Source organism: Chiloscyllium plagiosum, chromosome 47, assembly GCF_004010195.1.
Source record: "Chiloscyllium plagiosum isolate BGI_BamShark_2017 chromosome 47, ASM401019v2, whole genome shotgun sequence".
NCBI classification, from domain to species: Eukaryota; Metazoa; Chordata; class Chondrichthyes; order Orectolobiformes; family Hemiscylliidae; genus Chiloscyllium; species Chiloscyllium plagiosum.
In genome coordinates, this window is record NC_057756.1 from 4677075 (window position 1) to 4699107 (window position 22033).

The 22033-nt window shown below is 38.3% G+C and overlaps 1 protein-coding gene across 1 annotated transcript; it reads right to left on the reverse strand.

Annotated features, from left to right (window-relative positions):
• Positions 1 to 309: 309 nt before the first annotated feature.
• Positions 310 to 20071, reverse strand: LOC122544258 (coxsackievirus and adenovirus receptor-like). Its single transcript, XM_043683335.1, has 5 exons — positions 19971 to 20071; positions 16859 to 17170; positions 14102 to 14368; positions 13048 to 13176; positions 310 to 1293 (listed from the first exon to the last, which is right to left on the reverse strand). Exons 1-4 carry the CDS (start codon positions 20068 to 20070, stop codon positions 13055 to 13057), a joined length of 801 nt encoding a protein of 266 aa, XP_043539270.1. The 5' UTR covers position 20071; the 3' UTR covers positions 310 to 1293; positions 13048 to 13054.
• Between the last annotated feature and the right edge of the window lie 1962 nt (positions 20072 to 22033).

The window sequence follows — 22033 nt, forward strand, 5'->3', positions numbered from 1 at the left end:
AACAATCCAGGTCTTTTCAATATATAATTTCTTCAATACATTATCTAGGCTGGCAGACACCAATTGCTGAAGTTCACTTGAGAATGTAACTTTGAAAAAATGTTTTGCGATTTACATATGAAAGAACTGTAAACAACATGGTCATTCTAACAGATGAACTTAACAATCCAGGTCTTTTCAATATATAATTTCAGTTACATCACACTGTAAACTTTTGCTATAAGTTCTGTATCTTACAATCTTATACTCCACGACACTTGATGAAGGAGTGGCGCTCCAAAAGCTAGGGCTTCCAATTAATCCTATTGGACTATAACCTGGCGTTGTATGATTTTTAACTTTGTACACCTCAGTCCAACACAGGCATCTCTAAATAATGCACAGTTAGTACATCTTGCTAAACGTTTGGTTCTAATTATGTTTCCACAATAATAGTCTATGTTTTATTGTTGGCATTGCAGAAATACACCGAAAAGGCAAACAATTTCTGGCAAAGAAGGCAGTGTTCATTCTCATTAAACATGTGCTGCATTTTAAAAATCTATACTCTCATAGCGTGGGGTAGAAATTCCAATCAATCCTGACCACTGACATGAAAGCATTTATATTGATATAAATGAAACAAAGTTGACATTGAACATAACATTTGGATCTTTTTGTAATGAACAAATAATGGAAACTCGCAAATACACATCGCTGCCATCATATGATGAGTGATAACTTAGCAAATAGCGGGTGAAGAAGATAATACTGACTACCTTGTGGCAAAGGCCAAGCTGATGTTACGAATAGGCGTTAGAAATTGAAATTAACAATCATTACTGTTGCAAAGTATAACCCAATTGTGTTGAACACCAGATGAGAATGTCACGCAACATGCGACTTGCGTTGCACTTTGGATGGAAAAGTCTTCCTATAGATCATGTAGGATTGCAGCAATGCTTCAGAGCACTTCCTAATTTAATTTGAATCTTCTGGGTTCTTGGTTGTGCCGAGAGATGATACGGGGCCATAATTTCTGCTTGTGAATTCCGTGCAGTACAATTCATATTCAAGAGCAGAAACATGAACAAGACATCAATAGGCGCATTCTTTTATCTCCCCACTGACAACACAATTTAATGTGACTGCTCCAGATGTTTCGAACTGTCAACGACAAGCATTTAATTATTATTCAGTGTCAGCCAAATTTCGATTAACATGATGTTGAATAATCTCCAGGAGATGCCTATTGCATAGGAAATATACGTGTTTATTTCAAACTTCTCCATTTCGATTAGATTCGCATTCTACCTGCAAAAGAAATGGAAGACTGACTAAGGTCTAAGAGAATCACGGCAGTTATATTACATTGCAAATTTTCAGAATGCAGCCTTTCTAATATTGAGATCAAACACTCACTTACCAGCACAAAGGCTATTTTCTCAGTATTCCTTTTTACGTGCAAGAAAATTTTGATTAACGTCGCCCACGCAAGTGTAATTGCTGCGAAAATTAGTGGGGACGTATAGGACATACTATTTTCTCAAAATAATTGTTGTACCATGTCACAAATCCTTATGCCTGGCCACGATAATGAACGGAGGAACAACAGGTCATTTGTTGGGAGCAATACGGTGGCTCAGCGATTAGCAATACTGCCTCGCAGCACCAGGGATACGGATTCAACTTCAGCCCTGGACAACTGCCTGATTGGAGTTTGCACAGTTTCCCTGTGTCTGCGTCAGTTTCCCCCGGGTGCTCCGGTTTCCTCCCACACTCCAAAGACGTGTCAGATAGGTGAAATCTCCATTCTAAATTGTCCATAGCATTCAGGGATGTGTAGGCTCGCTGCATTAGTCATGGGAAATGCAGGGGAACGCGTATGGGTGGGATACTCTTCGGACGTTCAGTGTGGACTTGTCCAGACCAAATGACCTGTTTCGACACTGTACAGATTCTATCATAATTATTGACTCACGGAAAAAGCGTGATTTTACTCACTTGCCTTGCATTTATTTCCAAACAATAATTGCCATGAAGAAGTTGGTTCTGAGCGTAGTATTGAACCTTTCCACTCAATTTATGGCTGTTACGGTGGGATTAATGGAATTTTAACAATGCAGCAACGACTGAATAATACTATAATACGAGGTGAGGCCCATATGTGTTTTAGAGGTGAACACTTTCGGTACTGTTCCTATGAATCTGCTGCGCTCATACTTCCATGTGCAAGACGTATGAAATTAGAAATGAAGTGGCTAAAGAATCCTGGTCAGTTGCTGCAATATGTGCTGTCAATTGCACTTAAAGCAATGTATTCTGTTCCTCTCTTCATCCTGACAACGTGTGTAACCCCACATTTCCCCATAGTTAATTCAATTGTCAATTTTTAACCCATTTGTTTAAATGTTTTTTTTTCATCTTCGCCCATGAAATCCCTATTACTTTCATTCATTCACAAACTCGGTTGTTGAATATTGTGTAGTCGCTTTCCTCATCCAGGTCATTAATAGAAAACATAAATAATTGTGACACATCTCTGTCCTTGTGGACATCATGAGTTACTGATTGCCACTCTGAAAATGGTTAACTTATCAAACGTGCGCTCTGGTATTAAATTGTCATTTTTGTATCCATGTCAGTATGCTTATTCCAACACCATGGGCTTTTATCTTGTTAAGTGGCCCAATATATGCTTCCTTATCGAACGCCTTTTGAAAATTAAAGCACACTACATCAATTACTTTCCAGTTGTCTATTCTGCTCCGTACCATCACAACTCATTCTAGTAAATTTGTCAGGGGCATTATCCCCTTCACAAAACTTTGCTCACTCGGTTTGATTGCATTATGTACATCTAAATGCTTTCCTGTAACATCCATTATTATATGCTTTAAAATTTTGCCTGAATACATTTTAAGCTCGCCGACATTTGGTTACTGGTTTGGAGGCCCCTTCCATTTATCAAAATGTACAAATTTGTTAGTAGGGACAACGGAGATAGTTGCAGGACATAAAACCATTTTAATCTTCTATTCAATTCAATACCATGACGACTGGACGCATTTTATCTGAAGTTCGTCTCCTCTGTAGCTCTCTCTCTAATGTCTTTGTCTCTGTTGAAGAACACCAATAACGTTACGACTCTTGCTTTCCCCAGGCTAGTGACTGCACCATTTTTTGTCTTCAACTCTGTTCAAAAGGTAGCAATTTTATTGTTTAAACTGCCCCAGCTATTTCGATTCTCTGACGTGGAAGAAAACATTATCTTGTGACATAAACTGTGGACTTCATATGCTTTATGGCAAGCCTTGCTTACTTGTTTGCTATTTGTTCTGGCCCAGTAGCTCGAGGGTTTGTAGTTAAAACTAAATTCTAAGCAATTTCATAGCTATGTTAATTTATTTTCCAAGGTTGTTGAGAACTGGTGACAAACAGAGTTGGCTTTGTGGACTACCACTTGACTTCTTTTAATTTTATATTTTTGTACAATAAAAACAAAATCGACTCATCAAAGTTTGTTGGATGCTCTTGAAACTGTGACTTTATTATTAATTTATCAGAATTGAAAAATATGGCTGAGAGGGACATCTTTAAATTTCAGTTTTCACTGAGTGGAGTCGTCCTGTGAAATGCTTGGAAATGGTTATATAGATTCTGAGAAGGTAAGCGTATAATGTGGATTCAGTTACCTCATGTTGAGCAGTTTCTGTAACTGTGAGAGGAGAAGTGTCAAGATAAAACCATGAAAATGGAACCTCAGGCTAAGTACATTTAAGCATAGATGTATCAGTCTTTCCCAAAGAGGTATCGGCGTGTTGTCTGAAAAGTAACTTACATCTTACTGAGGAGTTAATTTTGGATGCGAGTGGCATTTTGGGAATAGTAACTGTGCTTTGAGTTAAATGAAACAGCTGTGTTGTTAGTTTTCAATACATAGACTTTCTTTTTGGATCTGTGTATTCAAGCTGTCATTGTGTGCTTAAAGATAACTTAGAATCATTCTAAATAAGATTTTATGCAGACCATAAGACGATAAGATATATATGTACATTTAAGCCATTCGGCCCATCGAATCTGCTCCACCTTTCAATCATGGCTGATACGTTTCTCCATTCCATTCTCTTACGTTTTTCCCATAACAACGGATACATTTGACAATCAATGTCCTCAGCCAGGATTCTGTCTGGTATCCAATTTGTTTGAGTAATAACATCAGGGCTGTTCATTAGAACATACACCATACAACTGTACAGCACGGTACAGACACTTCAGCCCTTGATGTTGTGCCAGCCTTTTATCCTTCTAATATCAGACTAAACAATATGCCCTTCAGTGTACTATCTTCCATGTGCCTATCCATAACGTATCTGTCACTTCTACCAATGCCAGAAGTGCATTTTGTGCACCCACCACTCTCTGTGTAAAGAACCTACCCGTGACATCTCTCTTAAAACTTTCTCCAATCACCTTAAAGTTATGTTCACTCTTAACAGACTGTTCTGCCATGGGAAAAAGATATCTGGCTATGCACTTTATATATGGCTCGCAACATCTTGCACACGTCCATCAAGTCACCTCTCATCCTTCTTCTCTCCAATGACAAAAGCCGACTCCCTCAAACTTTCTTCATAAGGCATGCCCTCCAGCCCAAGCAGCACCCTAGCAAATACCCTCTGCAAACTGCCTAAAGCTTCCACGTCTTTCCTTTAATGTGGCAAACATAACTGAACAAAATATTCCGAGTTTGGTCGAACCAGGGCTTGATAGAGCTGTAGCATAATCTCGTAGCTCTTAAACTCAATATTCCTGCTAACGAAAACCAACATACCATACATCTTCCTAACAATCTGATCAACTTGGGTGGCGCCTTTGAGGGATTTATGGACATAGACCCCAAGATCACTTTGTTTCTCTACACTGACAAGAGTCCTGCCTTTAACCCTGTATTCTGCATTCAAGCTTCACACTTTTCCAAGTTGAACTCCATCTGTCACTTATCAGCCCAATTCTGCATCATGTCGATGTCCTGTTTCAACCTACACTATCCACAACTCCACCAACCTTCGTGCAATCAGTAAACGTCCTTACCAATCCTTCCATTTTCTCATTCAATCATTACGAAGTTCAGAGATCCCAGAACAGATCCCCGAATAACACCACTGGTCACCAAGCTCCGGCTGAATACTTTCCATCTACCAGCACCCTCTGTCTTTTAGGGGCCAGCTTATTCTGTATTGAGACAACCATATTTCCCTGTACCTCATGTCACCTTACTTTCTGAATGAGCCTGCCATGGGAACTTTATTAAACGCCTTGCTAAAATCCACATGCACCACATCCACGGCTCTCCCTTTATCAATGTGATTTGTCACATCTTCAAGGAATTTAGTAAGGTTTGTTAGGTATGACCTGCCCCTCATAACGCCATGCTGACTATCTCTAATCAAAGTTTGGTTTTCCATGTAATCATAAATCCTGTGACTCAGAATCCTATCCAATACTTTGCCCACCACTAACACAAGACTGACTGCTCCCTTACTACCACGAATATCCCTATGCCTTTTCTTGAACAGGTAACATTTGTCACCCTCCAATTATCTGGCACTAATCCGGTGAAAAGTGAGGATGCAAACATCATCGCCAAAGGCCCAGTAAAACTTTCTTTTCTTCCTGTAGTCTCCTATGTTTTCTCAAGTTTGGCCCAAGGGATTTATCTATCCTTACTTTTTTCAAATTTTTCAGCACATCCGACTTCTAACACAAGCTGCCCTAGCCCTTGTTCACTCTGTCTTCAGAAAGGTCAAGTTCCCTGTCAGTCGTGAATACTGAAGCAAACGATTAATTAAGGACCTCTGCTACATTCTCCAACTCAAGGCACAAATTCCCTCCACTATCCCTGAGCGACACTACCCTCACTCTCGCCATCTTCTTGTTCCTCACATAAGTGTAGAACGCCTTCGAGTAGCTTTTTTTTCTTAATCTTAAACGCAAAAACGTTTTCATGCCCCCTTCTAGCTTCAGTTACTTCCTAGCTACCTTGTAGCCATCTAAAGGTCTGTCTGATCATTGTCTCCACAACCTTAAGTAAGCTTCCTTCTCCCTCTTGACTAGATATTTCACATTCCTTGTCACCCAAGATTCTTTAAACTTATCATCCCTTCCTTCTCTCAGTGGGAATGCCTCTCCAGCATTATCTGCAAGTGCTTCCTAAACAACCTCCATATGTCGTGCATTTACCTGAGAACGTCTGTTTCCAAATTTGACACCTCAGTTCCTGCCTAATAGCATTGTAATTCCCCCTCCCCAATTAACTATTTTCCCATACCTTTGCTCCCTCTCCATGAGTATCATCATTACAACCTCAATATTCATTCTATTCATTTTGAATATGCTAGTATATTTTTCTTTAAGGTTGATTCTTTATTCACTAAAGAATAGTGAGTATAGTACCTAAGTGGTGCTTATTTTTCATTAATAAGAGAAGCCTTCCTTCTCGGGAAATGTATCTATATTTAGGTAAGTACACCAAAACTATGCATAGTATTCTCCCAGGTTCAGTTTTACCAATGCTTTTTATGATGTTTGCAAAGTTTCACAATTCATACGTTAGATTTCTCTTGAAATGAAAATTAACATTCCGTTTGACTTCTTGATATGTTTTTCCTGATCTTGTATAATAAAATATTGTGTTTCCTGAAAAACACACCAAATTCATTCTGCTTCAAACTGTTTCCGAACTGAGAGATGGTTCCTATAATGAGAACTGAGAATATTACGTTGCTACCATCTATAGTTCAGAAGATAATTAAGACAGAATGAAAAATTAGAAGCAAGGTATTGCACATGCTGATGTAAAAGAGAACATAAAATACTGGAAAAACACAGGAGGTCAACCAGTATCTGTGGGTAGAGAACACTGTGAAAAAGAAGGACCAGGACCATTTAAATAGTAAGTGCTTCTGGAACAAAAAAGCAAGTGCAGTGTTAGTGGTATTAAGAGATGATAGAAATGAAGAGTACATGTTAAGTAGTCATTTATCAAAAAAGAATCATTCAACTCTGTTGAGACCAAACCCATAGAAGGAAGAAAATTAACTATGGGGTAACCAAAATGAAGGATATAGGTTTTTTTTCTGAAGCTGTTGACTTAACATTGAGTCATGAAGACTGTAATAGTTCTGAAAGAGGTTGATGCGATTAATGCAGGCAGCATTTTCCAATGTGAGATGTATGGTTTTGAACCAATATGACTGTCTTTCACTCAAAATATCATAAAAATATTGTAGGGTCCCCTGCTTGGATTCCTGAAATATTGTCTGGAGCCTTCTGGTGCAAGCTCTTATGCACTTAAGTTGGCTTTCTTCACCTCCTCATATGCCTCAGGTACCTTTTCTTATCGTGATGCAACTACCTCACTAGCTCTACCTCCAAGCTTTGTTTGGATCAACAAAACCCACATGGTCACTGGCCACTCTGTTTGTTTAGCCACTTCTGAAATGAGGTGAAAAAGAATTCTACATCCCTCTCATTAAATTTAGGCAATACATGCATATATTTAAACTAATTCTCACCAGGCCTTTGGATATCGTGGGTTTGCTCATCCTCACTCTCTTCCTCACTCAGCTGAACTTCAGCAATCACCGCCATCCTTTTAAGCTGACTCTCCTAAGTTCCAATTTCTGAAGTTCAAATTCCCTCTATTTCTTCCTTTCCTCTCTCTCCTTCTCTCTCTCTCTTCTATTCTATTTTTATCTTCTGTCTCACTCTACACCTCTTTGTCATCTTGTTCTGTTGAAGGGATTCGTTCTTTTTCTCTTCCCGCGGCTTTTAATTGTAATTGAAAATCGTAAATTTCCTTTACTCTTTCCTTGTCTTTGTCCCTAACCCAAGCTGCTTCATGCTTAATTGAATTTTTGCCATCTATAAGGATTCCAATGGCATTTCAAGCAAACTTAAATGATAAGCTGTCGCTATAATTATCTCTCCTTTCCTCACAGAACAAGGCAGCTCCAATTCCAGCAATGTAGCCTTATTCACCTTTTGTAAAACCCCAAATTCACCTCTTCCACACCCAGAAAACTCCTTGTGATTGAAAGAACCATTACTATCCCAAACAATAACCAAAATATACGCCCTGAACAAAAGACACTAACAACTATCACTCGATGCCTTCGACTGCAGAAACCTTAATCCCAAATCGGAATTACTTTTTAAAATCCAATCTGCTATCGACCAGGCCAGATCCCCTCAAAACATTTCAATAAGGAAGCCCAAGCCCTATCTTTTCTAATTGCTTTGTGTAGGTGTTGTGTGGATATTCCAGGATTGGTGCAGCTCGTCAAAGGCCCTCGATTTTAAACAAAATAGAACTTATTTGCAGAGTACTGAATGAAACACGAAATAAAGAGGTCAGATTAGAGAATAACTTAACCTACCCGAAAACACAACAGATAATCCCAATGTAATCATGTTTTTCCAAATGCTTGCATCAGTCTACATTCCACCCCTTTGTAAAATTATGCACAGGTTCTTTACAGGACCGAAGTCAGAGAGATTCGGTATGTAACACCAAACTAGATGTGTAAAATCAGCTGTACAAGAATTAAGAATGCTCTAAATTCTATCAAAATTTGAGACAATTAATTTATAATATAGCAGCTGTTGCATTACTATGCACATGACGTAACAGGAAGCCACGAGTTGAAAAAAAGTGGTGGCACGAACAGGAAGACAGAAGGTTGACTTGAAAAAAATGGCATTTAATTAAATAGTGTTTTCACCCAAAAAAAAAATGTTCCAAAGCCAAAGCAAAACATTCAGTTCCAATCTATTGTTGAGAAGTGGTTCATGTGCGATTAAGTGAAGGAGATTTTGAGATGTTTTCCATAATACTCCCAATCATACATTTCATATAGCTATCCTAACCTTTTTGGCAGGTCAGAACGGGAACTTTAAAGTCTTGGTTGATCGTTTCAAAATATCATATATGTGCAGTTTGATGGAAATTGAGAGCTTTAAACAGAACACTTATTGTTTTCATCGATCAAACTAATTTTTAGCATTGTATCTTCACTCTACCTGGAGCAACTGAAAGTGTTTGGTGCAGAGCAGAGTTTCTTCTATAATTTATCACTGTCGTATATTCTATGTGGTAATAGTATTTAAGGAGTACATTTCATTTTATGCATAGCACGTAAAACCACAAGGAGAGTCACATATGGCCAGATCATAAATGATAATGCCAGGTAAATATCATAATATATGGAATTTTGAGTGCTCCTAGGGTCATTGAGCAAATGTCTATTTCCATATTCACGTTTATTAATGAACACTGGGTTTTCACTTTTCAAAGTGCAGTCTGCTTTATTGTCGTTGAATGCATAATTCAAACGCATTGATACCCAGTATAAGGTTTAGTGTGCCGTCCTTCCATGTAAAGGAACCTACATGTGGTAAGAGAGTAGTCACTCGTACTTGCAAACAGAAAAAATCTATATCCTGGGTCTTTTTCAACTTAACATAATAGACAGACGTGAATTGTTGCAACAACCAAATACAATCAGACTGCATCGTTTTTTTTTCCCTAAAAGCACTTAACTATTAGTCTTTCCCTATACCATATCAAAGTTGCCTCAAATCCAATTGCACTGATGTACATTATTTCCTCAGACAGCCGAAAAGATTTTGTCACTTTATTTCCCTTCTTGAGAAAGTCCTCTTGAGTGCAATTCAGATAGAAAAAATAGATAGGTAGATGGATAGATAGATAGATAGATAGATAGATAGATAGATAGATAGATAGATAGATAGATAGATAGATAGATAGATAGACAGACAGACAGACAGACAGACAGACAGACAGACAGACAGACAGACAGACAGACAGACAGACAGACAGACAGCTGTTTATCTGTATATGGCTTTAAAACAAAAGCTGTCACATTGGTGTCACATTGGTGCAGATCAGCGAAGTTGAACGTAACAGAATCAATTGAATATCACGGACAACAAGAAAATTGCAGAAGATATTATAGATCCTTACAATAGGTGTATTTAATGATAATCTTCATACCAATACGCAGTGGCAACTAAAACTTTGGAATTCCAAAATGCATTACATGCCAGTTGAATGGTGTTTTGGTGATGAATTTGCTTTTGAAAAATATTCAAAGTAAGTTAGTAAGTTTGATATTAGGGACTCTAAAAAAGAGCAATTAAAATCAACCGATTTTATCGTTGCATTAAGCTTGATATTGAAGCTGAGCCAGTCAATTGAGCCAAGCAATTGATCAAATTGCTTGTGACCAAATACATATTTAGCTATTGAAATGAAATGTAAAACGCCGAGGATATCTAATAAACAATCGATTCCAAGCAAACTTTGGTTTATATTCGAGGGAATTATATTGAATATTTACTTGCTGTCTATCATGTGCTTTCCGAATTCGGCCAGCAGATGTCATTCTTGGAACCAATCTATTAAAATTCATACACACAGATTGAACAAAAACACTTTCTGAGCTGACAGAACAAAGCCTTCTCTTGTTAAGTTTTATTTATTTTCTCGTATGGTTATTAAATACTAACGGAGCAATAAAGCCACAGAAACATTAATCTTTCAGGACAATCTTGTGATACTTTGTAGCAACATGCAACAATGCTATAATAATGATTCATGTTGCGTATGGATTTCATTCATGACACCATTAATATTTCTAGCCAAAAAGGTCATATAAGTTATTGAAACAGATACAACTTCTGTCAGTTGTGGGCGGCACGGTGGCACAGTGGTTAGCACTGCTGCCTCACAGCGCCAGAGACCCGGGTTCAATACCCGTCTCAGGCGACTGACTGTGTGGAGTTTGCACGTTCTCCCCGTGTCTGCGTGGGTTTCCTCCGGGTGCTCCGGTTTCCTCCCACAGTCCAAAGATGTGCAGGGTCAGGTGAATTGGCCATACTAAATTGCCCGCAGTGTTAGGTAAGGGGTAAATGTAAGGGTATGGGTGGGTTTCGCTTCGGCGGGTCGGTGTGGACTTGTTGGGCCGAAGGGCCTGTTTCCACACTGTAAGTAATCTAATCTAATCTAAGCTTAACTCATTATACTTACAGTGCAAACAGGAAAAAGAAATTGTTCATTTTCTCTTAACTTCTGTGAAGCGGTGACCAAGATTCCATCTAATCCTGTCAGTTCATTATTCAACCCCACTCATGCATCATATTTTCATTGCAGATTTTTCTCCTCTACCAATCCGTCTGATTGCAAATACCCATTCATAACGTTGACGATGAGAAAACCTTATTTCCATGCTGTATATACCAGTGAGTCCATTCATTTTCACGACCACATAGTCTTCAAATTCCACAGAAATGTTATCTCATGATTTCTGGTATCAAGGAATACTGAATTCATGGTGCCATATTTCCAAGTTAATTACCACATACAACAAATGGACAAACGTTCAACGAGGCTACACCCTACAACGAGGCAGGTCGTGCCTCACAAACCTTGTTGAATTCTTTGAGAAGGTGCCTAAGGAATTGGACGAGGGTAAAGCGGTAGATGTGGTGTATTTGAATTTTAGTAAGGCGTTTGATAAGGTTCCCCATGGTAGGCTCCTGCAAAAAATACGGACGTATGGCATTGAGGGTGAGTTGGAGGTTTGGATTAGGAATTGGCTGGCTGGAAGAAGAGGGTAGTAGTTGATGGTAAAGGTTCATCTTGGAGTGCAGTTACTAGCGGTGTTCCGCAAGGATCTGTTTTGGGACCATTGCTGTTTGTCATTTTTATAAATGACCTGGAGGAGATGGCTAAAAGGTTGGGTCAACAAGTTTGCGGATGATACGAAAATCGGTGGAGTTGTTGACAGTGAGGAAGGATGTGTCAGGTTACAGCGGGATATAGATAAGCTGCAGAGCTGGGCAGAAAGGTGGCAAATGGAGTTCAACGTAGGTAAGTGTGAGGTGCTTCACTTTGGTAAGAGTAACAAAAAGATGGGGTACTGGGCTAATGGTCGATTACTTGGTAGTGTGGATGAGCAGAGGGATCTTGGTGTCCATGTACACAGATCTCTGAAAGTTGCCACCCAGGTAAATAGTGCGGTGAAGAAGGCATATGGCGTACTGGCTTTTATTTGTAGAGGAATTGAATTCTGGAGTCCTGAGGTCATGTTGCAGTTGTATAAGACTCTGGTGCGGATGCATCTGGAGTATTGTGTGCAGTTTTGGTCGCCATACCATAGGAAGGATGTGGAGGCACTGGAACGGGTGCAGAGGAGGTTTACCAGGATTGGTAGGTATAGGACAGATGTTAGGGGTAGATTCTTTACTCAGCGAGTCGTGAGTTCATTGAATGTCCTGCCAGTAGCAGTGGTGGACTCTCCCTCTTTATGGGCATTTAAACGGGCATTGGATAGGCATGTGGAAGATAGTGGGCTAGTGTAGGTTAGGTGGGCTTGGATCGGCGCAACATCGAGGGCCAAAGGGCCTGTACTGCGCTGTATTTTTCTATGTTTCTATGTTTCTAAACCCTCTGTTGAAGAGTAAATCATCTACCTTGATAGGATGTTATCATTTGAAATCAAGTAGTGATTGTTAAATTATTGCTTACATATCGACGTTAGTCGGGTTATAATTGAAAAATATTCCAGCAGCAAATTTTGAACAAGTTTTCATTTAGGACAGGAAATCGGCTCAGCCAACATCAAATAATTTGGATGTCAGTTTACCTTAAATAAATAGCACACTAATATTATCCACACCTCTTCAAGTGAGCTAAATTGTCTAATTATGAACAAATAAGATGATTTAAAATGTACACAATGATGCAAGCGTTCATTGATTTTTTTTTTACAAATTGTAATCTGAAACGTCCATATTCAATCTTATCAGATTGTTGATAGGGTGTAAATTAGACAGATATCTATGATGCTGTGAAACCACAAATATAGTTATATCATGCTGAAAGAGATATTGGTTACTGCCATTGCACAGCCAGTTTTACTCTAAACATATTACTGCTATGCATGACCAACCAGTACTAATAAAAAGAATATTATCACTTACCTTTCTTCTAGAGGGCGACACATTTTTTTTTGATAATGAGAATGACTGTTCCCAACACTGCTATACAAGAAACCACGGCGATTATTGTAAACACGTTGTACGAGATCCGACATTCCAAACTGTCTTCACCTATATGACAATCAGAATCAATAGTCAAACAGAAGCAATATGTTTTCTCAATATTAAATACATTCAAGAAGCACTGTTGACCAATGTTAACGGTCAATAATTATGATGCATTTCAAACAATTTTATGTCTCGACTGAGCCAAACACTAAGAGAAAATACCGCTTGTGTCTCTCCTTTAACTGAAATACAATTGGTCATCTCCTCAGGCTTTGATTAAGATTAAGAATTTCCAAATTCAGAATAATTTTTTTTTCGTTATTCAAATAGTTTAATTTCAAAAGTCAAATCCGATCTATTTGAAATGGTCTATTAATTTGTTACCAACCTTGGATCCGGTCTCATACGAAAGCAAATTGCTCCAAACTCATACCTATCATAATTGTACCTTCAGTAAAAAAGAATTCTGTTGAAAAATCAATTGTCTATCATTCTCTCTACAAAAGCACAAGCGAAACAAATTATTTTTAAAATCAACATGTTATTTTCTGTTCTCTTAACTTCACTTAATTCTCCGAAACTTGTTATTGTTGGCAAGGTCGGCCTCTACCAGACTTCCAAAGATATTATGAGCAAATGTTAGTGTTTCTTCTAGGCCATGAGTATTTTCGTGTTACAATTCGGCCATTTTGCTGCATGAGTGCATTTTCTGGCCGGTACTGGATACTCGCACCATCTTCTGCTGAAGAAACCCTTACCTCCGTCAGCTGAGGCCTACAAAAATCTAAAAGTATTATCTGTGTTAGTTTTAATATGTGAGGTCCACGTGCCAAATGTTTTAGATACTGCAAATTTTAATTCTATGTTCTGAGCGTTCTTTTTAAGATGCTTCATGTAAAAAGCATTACATATTGCGTTCCATGCATAAAGTATCATTCTTCTGCCACAAATTCAACAAGGTACCTCACAAACATTAGTTAATACTTACCCACTAGTGTCCGTGAAGTTTCTCTTTGGTTGATGCTGTTTCGAACTGTGCATTTGTAAGTTCCACAGTCCACGTTGGTAAAGTTTTGAATGTATAAGCTACTATTGTCTTTTGTTAATATAAACCTAAGGTTTGATGGCAGCTCTTGGTTGTTCTTCTGCCAGGAATACTGAGGAAATGTCCCTTCACTAATTTTACAAAACAGCACCAGGGCATGTTCAGTCAAGTCATCTTGGTAAATGGCAATTTTAGGAGAAGACACTGGAACTGCAAAATAAAAACAATTCATCTTTCAATCACTTAGCTTTCTCCTCGATTGTAAGCCGAGTATTTATCAATGATATTTTTTCAGTAGCAGATAACAAAGTGGACATTCCCTTATTTCACTTTAGTTAGCAGAGATATATTGTACAACACTTGTAAAAACGAGTCAATGCTTAAATATTTATTACATTTCAAAATACAAATTCAAGATTAAGAACAACCAAGGTTGTTGTTAACAATTATATCATGAGTGGAACAAAAGCAATCGGTGGATGTTTCTGCTCACGAATTTGCATGTGCGCTCTGGATCAATCCAATGATTCGTTTAACCAAATTTAATGAATGAAAAAAGTTATAATTCCTCGACTTAGAGCCAGGGCAGTGCTAAATATCCAGTGGCAACCTTTTTTTTTGAGTGGTGTGGTGACATGACAGGCAAATTTGGTGCAGCCGAGTTTCAGTCACCTTCTGACACTTTTTGGCAAATGTCGTTGCACCTCTGAGCAATTTGAACACTGGGGCAATATTACGTTTGTGCATCAAACTTTTATATTTTATGGTTTATTGGAGCAATTGAAGTCTCCATTCAAGTTATGAGCGGAGAATATGGTAACACTGCAAATAAGCACCAAAACTTGCAGTTGCCGTTCCTGGTTATCCTTCAAGTGACATTTCCAAACTTCCACTAAAAAAATAATGAAATATGTTCATGCAAGTGTTTGCAAATTATTTCAAAACGTGTTTATTCTCAGATGTCAATCAACATTCTAGGAATATTTACTTAGGCTTGACGGCCTGTGGTTTGCAATGAATGACAGAAGCACATAACAGTTAGGGGACAGAAAAAGTGTATTGACTCCTCAATAACACATGAACGCATAAAGCTTTATAGCATCGTGCTCACGTTTTTTTTTAAATATAATCCTGCATTTTTTTTGCTTGTTGTCGTCAGAATTTATACTTCACTGCCTCAAATTCATTGCCGTCAGCCTTCTTTCAATCACTACTCCTCGTGTATATGTCTATTTCTTCCACTCAGTTTTCCTACTTTTACAAATCGTTTTATAACTGTGCTATATAGTTCGCAATCTGTTTAAAAATGGGATTGTTTAACCGAATCCATCCTGTTCAGATCCTTATTGATTGAAATACTTTGTCAAATTTCCTTTTAACCTTCAATTCTTCAAGAGAAACAGTTCAAACTGCTCTGAATATTCTTCACAGATGAACTGTCTCATTCCTTTTCTTTCCTGTATTCATTTCTGTCCTGTATTCACACCTTTCCCACAATGTGCACTCCCCCCCCCCCCCCCCCCCACCAGCACAGTGCACAATACTGAAACTGAAACTTAAATAACATCGTTTGTATGCCCGTGACCATCTGACTGTTTTTATTCGACATAGTCCTATTTATAAAGCCAAAAATACAGATCACTCATCTCGATCTTTCCTGTGATTTATAATAAATATCCAGATCTATCCAACGCTAGATGTAATTTGCAACACTGATTTTATTTAATGCCATTTCTCCACGCTCTTTTTACCGAATTGCAACACTGAGAAAAACAGACCATGAGCTAGCAGTTGCCTGCATCTTTAATGTATCACCCTGTTCCCTGGCCAACATCTCTGTCTCAGGCTTGCTGCAGTCCTCCAGCAAAGCTCAGCGCTTGCTGGAAGAACAACATCTCATTTCCTCTGGGGGACCCTCTAGCCCTCTGGACTCAATATTGAGTTCAATAATTTTAGCGTCTGAAATCCCTGAAGTCCTGGCCCCCTATCACATACACCAAGCCTTGTTATCACATAGATTGCGATTACACACTACCCATTGTTCGCGACTAGCAGTCTCCATTAAAAGCTATTCAGCCTCCCAGCCAGAGCATTGTCGACTCCGTTGACTGTCCAACTGTTCTTCCCTCTCTTTGGTGTCTATCCATTCCGATCCTTACACCACCCCCAACAATATTTTCTGCACGTTACTCTAAATTATCCTTGCTATCATTAATTCTGAGGAATGGTCACAGGACCTTAAATATTAACTTTGATTTCTCTTCACAGATGCTGCCAGACCTGCTGAGTTTTTCCAGCAGCACTTTTTTGTTTCTGAAACACCGAATTTCTTTGCATTGAACATCATCTGCCAGCTCACCACCCACAACTAAAATATATCAGGCTTCTTCCCATTTCACAGTTGCCATAGACTTGCATCATCCGTAAGTTATGAAGTTGTCAACTTTGCAGGAACAACACTAAGGTTGCGTGCTTAACTGTGGATGTGGCAGGAATAAAACAAAGACATTATGTGCGAGCTGAAATTGAATCTCTGCAGAAACATGAGATGGTCCTACAAATCATTGGTATTGTTAACATGCATGATGCTAACAGGTTCTGTACTTTCATATCCATGAGTTTGAGAATTGATTTCGGAACTCTTGAAAATTATCAGAAGTATCACCTTCCATTTCGTCAAAAGAACATATAATTACTTACCAGAAATAGCTAAATAGACAGATTGAAGTTTTGTGAGGCCATCAACTGCTACTGTGGTTACTTGATAGAAGCCAATGTCCTCGACTTGTAGATTTAAAAGTTTTAGGGAGCAATCAGGGAAGCATTCCACACGGTCTTTATGTCTCCCGAATTTTTTGCAAGGACCATTCTTTGAGCAGGTTATGAATCTTTGCTTGTCCTTATCCCAGGTGATTTTCGTTACTATTCCTTCTTGCTGAATCGTTAATAAAACTGACTTACCCCGGATTCCAGTCACGTTGGTTTCTCTTGCTCTTAATGTAAGTTGATCTGCTGCAGTAAAATAAAACGCGATGATTTAGCATCTCCCACTTCAATTGCTCCACGTTTTCCAAAGTTAGTTTGACTTACGTCCCACTTTCACTCCCTAATTTTTTTTGAACTTTCTGCGTCCCTTTCTCTGTTATGGACACTTATGAATAATTAATTCCTGATCAAAACTTTTTTTTTGTTTTTGATTGTTCATTCTTCTATGTCAACAGCGTTATTTTCTCTATTATTAGACTTCTTTGCAACGTTTGGGGGCTGTTTAATGTAATGCGGAGTTAATGTTCACTCAGCTCGATTTTCCCATAGAATTTCGTAAATCTTCCACTCCAATTTTTTTCACACCTTTTATGCATTCTCGCCCAGAATGAGCCAGGCTATTGTGTGTTCAATTACAAAAGACAACAAATCATATTATTCATGCCACCACTCCGCCTGCAACATTGAGCATGTTCTTTTCATATTTTATATTGTTATTCCAAACCTTTGGCCATGATTGTTCCAAATTTCACGACGAGTACAGTTGCATAATGCACAACTAATCACAAAACAGTAAGCTTACTATTTCAAGAGGTACTCATTTGGGTCTCGAAAAAAATGGAACTGAATCAGTAGATCAGTCATGAGAGAATTGTATAGCTCGCATCAGAGATTGGTTGAGTGGCACAAATCTCTAATTTTCTATATTCCACCTCCTGTGTTACAGGAACCATTCACAAAATTGCAAACGAAATCTGAAATAACTACAAAAATTAGACAGACATCCGAATCACATACGGTAACTTCGCAAAATATCATCTTTGAAGTATTAAACTTTGAAGTAATATGATTCAACGTTTTTTTTAGATTTCTTTTTCTTTCAAACAGTGCATTACCAATCTGTGTACTTGAATACACGAAAATACAAAGCATTTTCTTTTTATCGCAAAGGTTTTGTGCTCTTCATTTTGTTATGAATTCTCCCAGAAGAAAGTGAGGACTGCAGATGGTGCAGCTCGGAGTCGAAAAGTGTGGTACTGGAAAAGCACAGCCCCTCAGACAGTATCCAAGGAGCAGGAGGGTCGACGTTTCGAGCTCATGCTGGAAATGTTGACTCGCCTGCTCCTCGGATGCTGCATGACCGGCTGTGCTTTTACAGCACCATACTTTTCGACTACGTATTCTCCTGTCAGTGGATGTTTTTATGTCATTCATTTAGTCAACGAAAACTTTGACGATAACTCTCCATTTTTCCCTCCATTCTTGCACAGTTTCGTTTATTATACACTTCATATAACTGAATGTCTTTATCACTTTCTCTTATGGTTCAACTACTTCGCCCCTGCATCAATGCATGCATTTATATTTTCGTATCCGCTGCTCAGATGTGAGGCACTATTATTTAGTAACCAGCGAATTAACGATTAGGAAAGTTGAACGAACTTTAAGGCTTATTTTCTATTTTCAATTTCTCTCATGAAACCAAGAATGATATATTTGTAAATGCTTCAAAGCCTTCTATGCTATTGTAACAGATATAGTGGTGGCACGATGGCTCAGTGGTTAGCACTGCTGCCTTATGGCCCCAGGTTCGATTCCTACTAAATGGTTGTTTCTGGAAAACAATACCTCGAAATTGGCATGGTAATATTTAGTGCCAAATAATGAAGCAATTAAATTTTGGAGATCAATCTTGTGTAATATCCAAAGTGAACTTCGCAAAGCTGTCCATGCTCACTCAAATACATATTAGCGAACATCGTTTTAAGATGCAGAATTAGCGGTTAGCCTTTGCTTCTACACATTGCATTAATTTTATGCTTTACAAAACCTTTCTGTTCCAACTCGTGAAAACTTGTTTCCAGTCAGATTTGCATATGGCTCGCATTGTGGTAGAACATGTGCCACTGAGTACAGCTAAACGGTCTTTGAGCGGTCACTTGACACTGGCCGGATGCAATTATGACGTTCTTTGTGCTGTGATACATTACGTTTATCATGGTTTTGGGTCAAGGTAATAAAAAAATCCTGCATAATGGATTTGTCTTTACTCTCTGATCTGATCTGTTTTTTGAGGCAAGCACTCATGCAAACATGGTTTCTATATAGAGCAGCTGAGGTAATCGGAGCAGTTTTCCTTCATTATGCACTTGTGAGACAGATTTTTTTTTAAAATACGAACATTTTCTGATTTGGAGATGCCGGTGTTGGACTGGGGTATACAAAGTTAAAAATCACACAACTCCAGGTTATAGTCCAACAGGTTTAATTTGAAGCACACTAGCTTTCCGAGCATCGCTCCTTCATCAGGTGATAGCTGATGAGGACGCTCCGAAAGCTAGTGTGCTTCCAATTAAATCTGTTGGACTATGACCTGGTGTTGTGTGATTTTTAACATTTTCTGAAATTAACTATGTCACGTGCTTTCTACTTTTCATCCGTATTGAGACAAACCTCTGGAGCATTAAGCTTTGGCCTGTAAATTCTGTGTCAAAAGTGCAGTGACGACTACTGACCACTCAATCATATCATACAAATGATCGTTTCTAGTTTTCTGTTTGCGATTCTGTTTTTTTAATTGCGCCAGAAACAATGGTAAAAATTGAAACGATCACATATTCCCACCAACCTTAACTTTGTTGCTACAAAACCAGTCAAATGTCAAACACCTAGCCATCAACTCTCAGAACTGAAAGTTAAATATTGTTATCCCATGTTTCCGAGGTTCATTGATGCCCAGTAATCATACCAATTGAACTTTTTTGGTGAATATTGACTTGTGTTTCAACTTCTATTTACCAATCATGGATTGAATTATAGGTCTTACCCCTGAGGACAAGTTGACACAGAAGTATCTTGAAAAGCGGAGTCATTTTTCTGGACAACATCATACACACACTCCCGATGCAAAAACGTGAATACAACATGAACGCTCAATAGCTTGTGTCTTTCGCTTAGCAGACCAGTGCTAATTCTAGTGAGAATTGATATCAGCAGCAGCTTCCGTCAAATACATTGCCATGGTAACCTGCAACCACAAACCAGCAAGTTTCCGGATGAGCATTTGATACCATTGTCGTTGCAGTTAAGTTGGCATTCCTTTTCTCAGAATTAAGTATCTGGAATTTGTATTTAACTATATAGCTAAAAAACTATGGTTTGTTTTCCATTTGTAAAAGTAGCAAAAAAATCTAATCACTGATCACCAATTGAAGGAAATGAAGTATTATTTCACATGGTAAGAAAAATGACACTGACACCAGGGAGCAGAAAAATAATTTGGTTAGTTTCAAAAAATAAATTAAAAAGTATCTTTGAACATGGTCAGTTTGGTCAACTGGTGCAGCTGTAGAGATATATACGATAGAGGAAATGGATTGCATCAAGCTGTAAACCGAATACTGCAGAAATTATTAAAAAAGCACCTATCATTTGAGATTAAGATGTCATGCTTGTAGCCGAACACATGATTCTTTATTGCTAGAAATTTGGGGCTCATAAATAAAATCAACGACCTTTTCAGGAAGGGCATTCGAGGTAAGGACAGATTCATGCAAGATTTATCTGAATTAAATATCGTTTGCTTACATTTTGTGCGCAAGGGCAGACAACAAGGCAGTGCAAATCTTTAGTTTAAATCAGACAGTGAAGGAGAGCTGAGAGTAACATTTCATTATTAAAATGCTGCTGAGTCGGTGTTAGAAGATTGTAGTTCAACACATTGCCAAAATAAAGGAAAGGGAGGAAGAGGGGGCATTGCCAGAGAGTTATTTTAATATATTTAAAACTGTTACTGGAGACCTAGAATCGGTAAGTGGACCAAGAATCATTGCTTGGTCCTGAGCTGTTATTAAGCTTTAATTTGTCTTAAATCTATGAGGGAATAAATCGTGTCCCTATTAACTGTATTATGAAGTGAAGGCGTGTATGCTACCTTTCAGAGGGGGTGAAAGTTGTTTTGCACTGTGAGCTTACAAGCACCTGTTATATGTCAGCTACCTGTCTCAGAGTGTACTGGACAGCTGAAAATATGCAACATTTGGCTGCGCAACAGATACCTTAGGTTAGGTTGCTATTTTGTCAGCAATTGGAATTTAATCAATCAGTTTAAATTATGCCCCAGGATAGTAAAACCCAATCCAGTTTGAATTTGTTATTTTGCCAACGTCAAACCAATGAGAGGATCCGATATTTGGGGTAAAACGACTCATACATACTCGAAGTTAGATAGAGAGTAAACTGCCATCTGGAGAGAGACTGTCATTCAAAAGACTCTCTATCAAAGGTACCTCTATCATATGAAACATCTTTGCACTAAAAGACCAAAGATGATCCAGGAAAATCATCAGTCAGATGAAGACAGACACCAGCGACAACAGCCACTGTTTGGTTTTGAACTTAAGTTGATGCAATTTTAATACGGATTTTCATGGGAACAGTACAGTATTACAGAGTGGGAAACTGATAACAAGCATTTAAGGGAAAGGAGGATTAGTGTTGTGAATAGTTGTTATTTAATGTTCACTTTTAGAATTAAAGAATAAACTGATTACGTTTCTTTAAATAATGGAATCTAGGATTTCCCTGTCACTCAAACTATAACAGGCTATGAGGCGAGGTGAGCTTTTCTGGGGTCTTTATTTAATTAGCACAAGGGTTGGCCACCATGTTGTAAGTGTTTGGGGGCTCGGGTCTGTAATTTGGACAGGTTTAGACAAAGGATCCAGACTAAGATTTGGACAGATTTGTATAGGTTTGTTGTATGAAAGATCCCAGCAGATTTGTTGATTAGTGTCGTAGATCTTTCAACAAAACATAGGTGAGACATTCTGTTTAATTTCGTTTACTTGTGATTGGTGAAATTAAAAGTGAAAGACGTGGCTCTCAAGA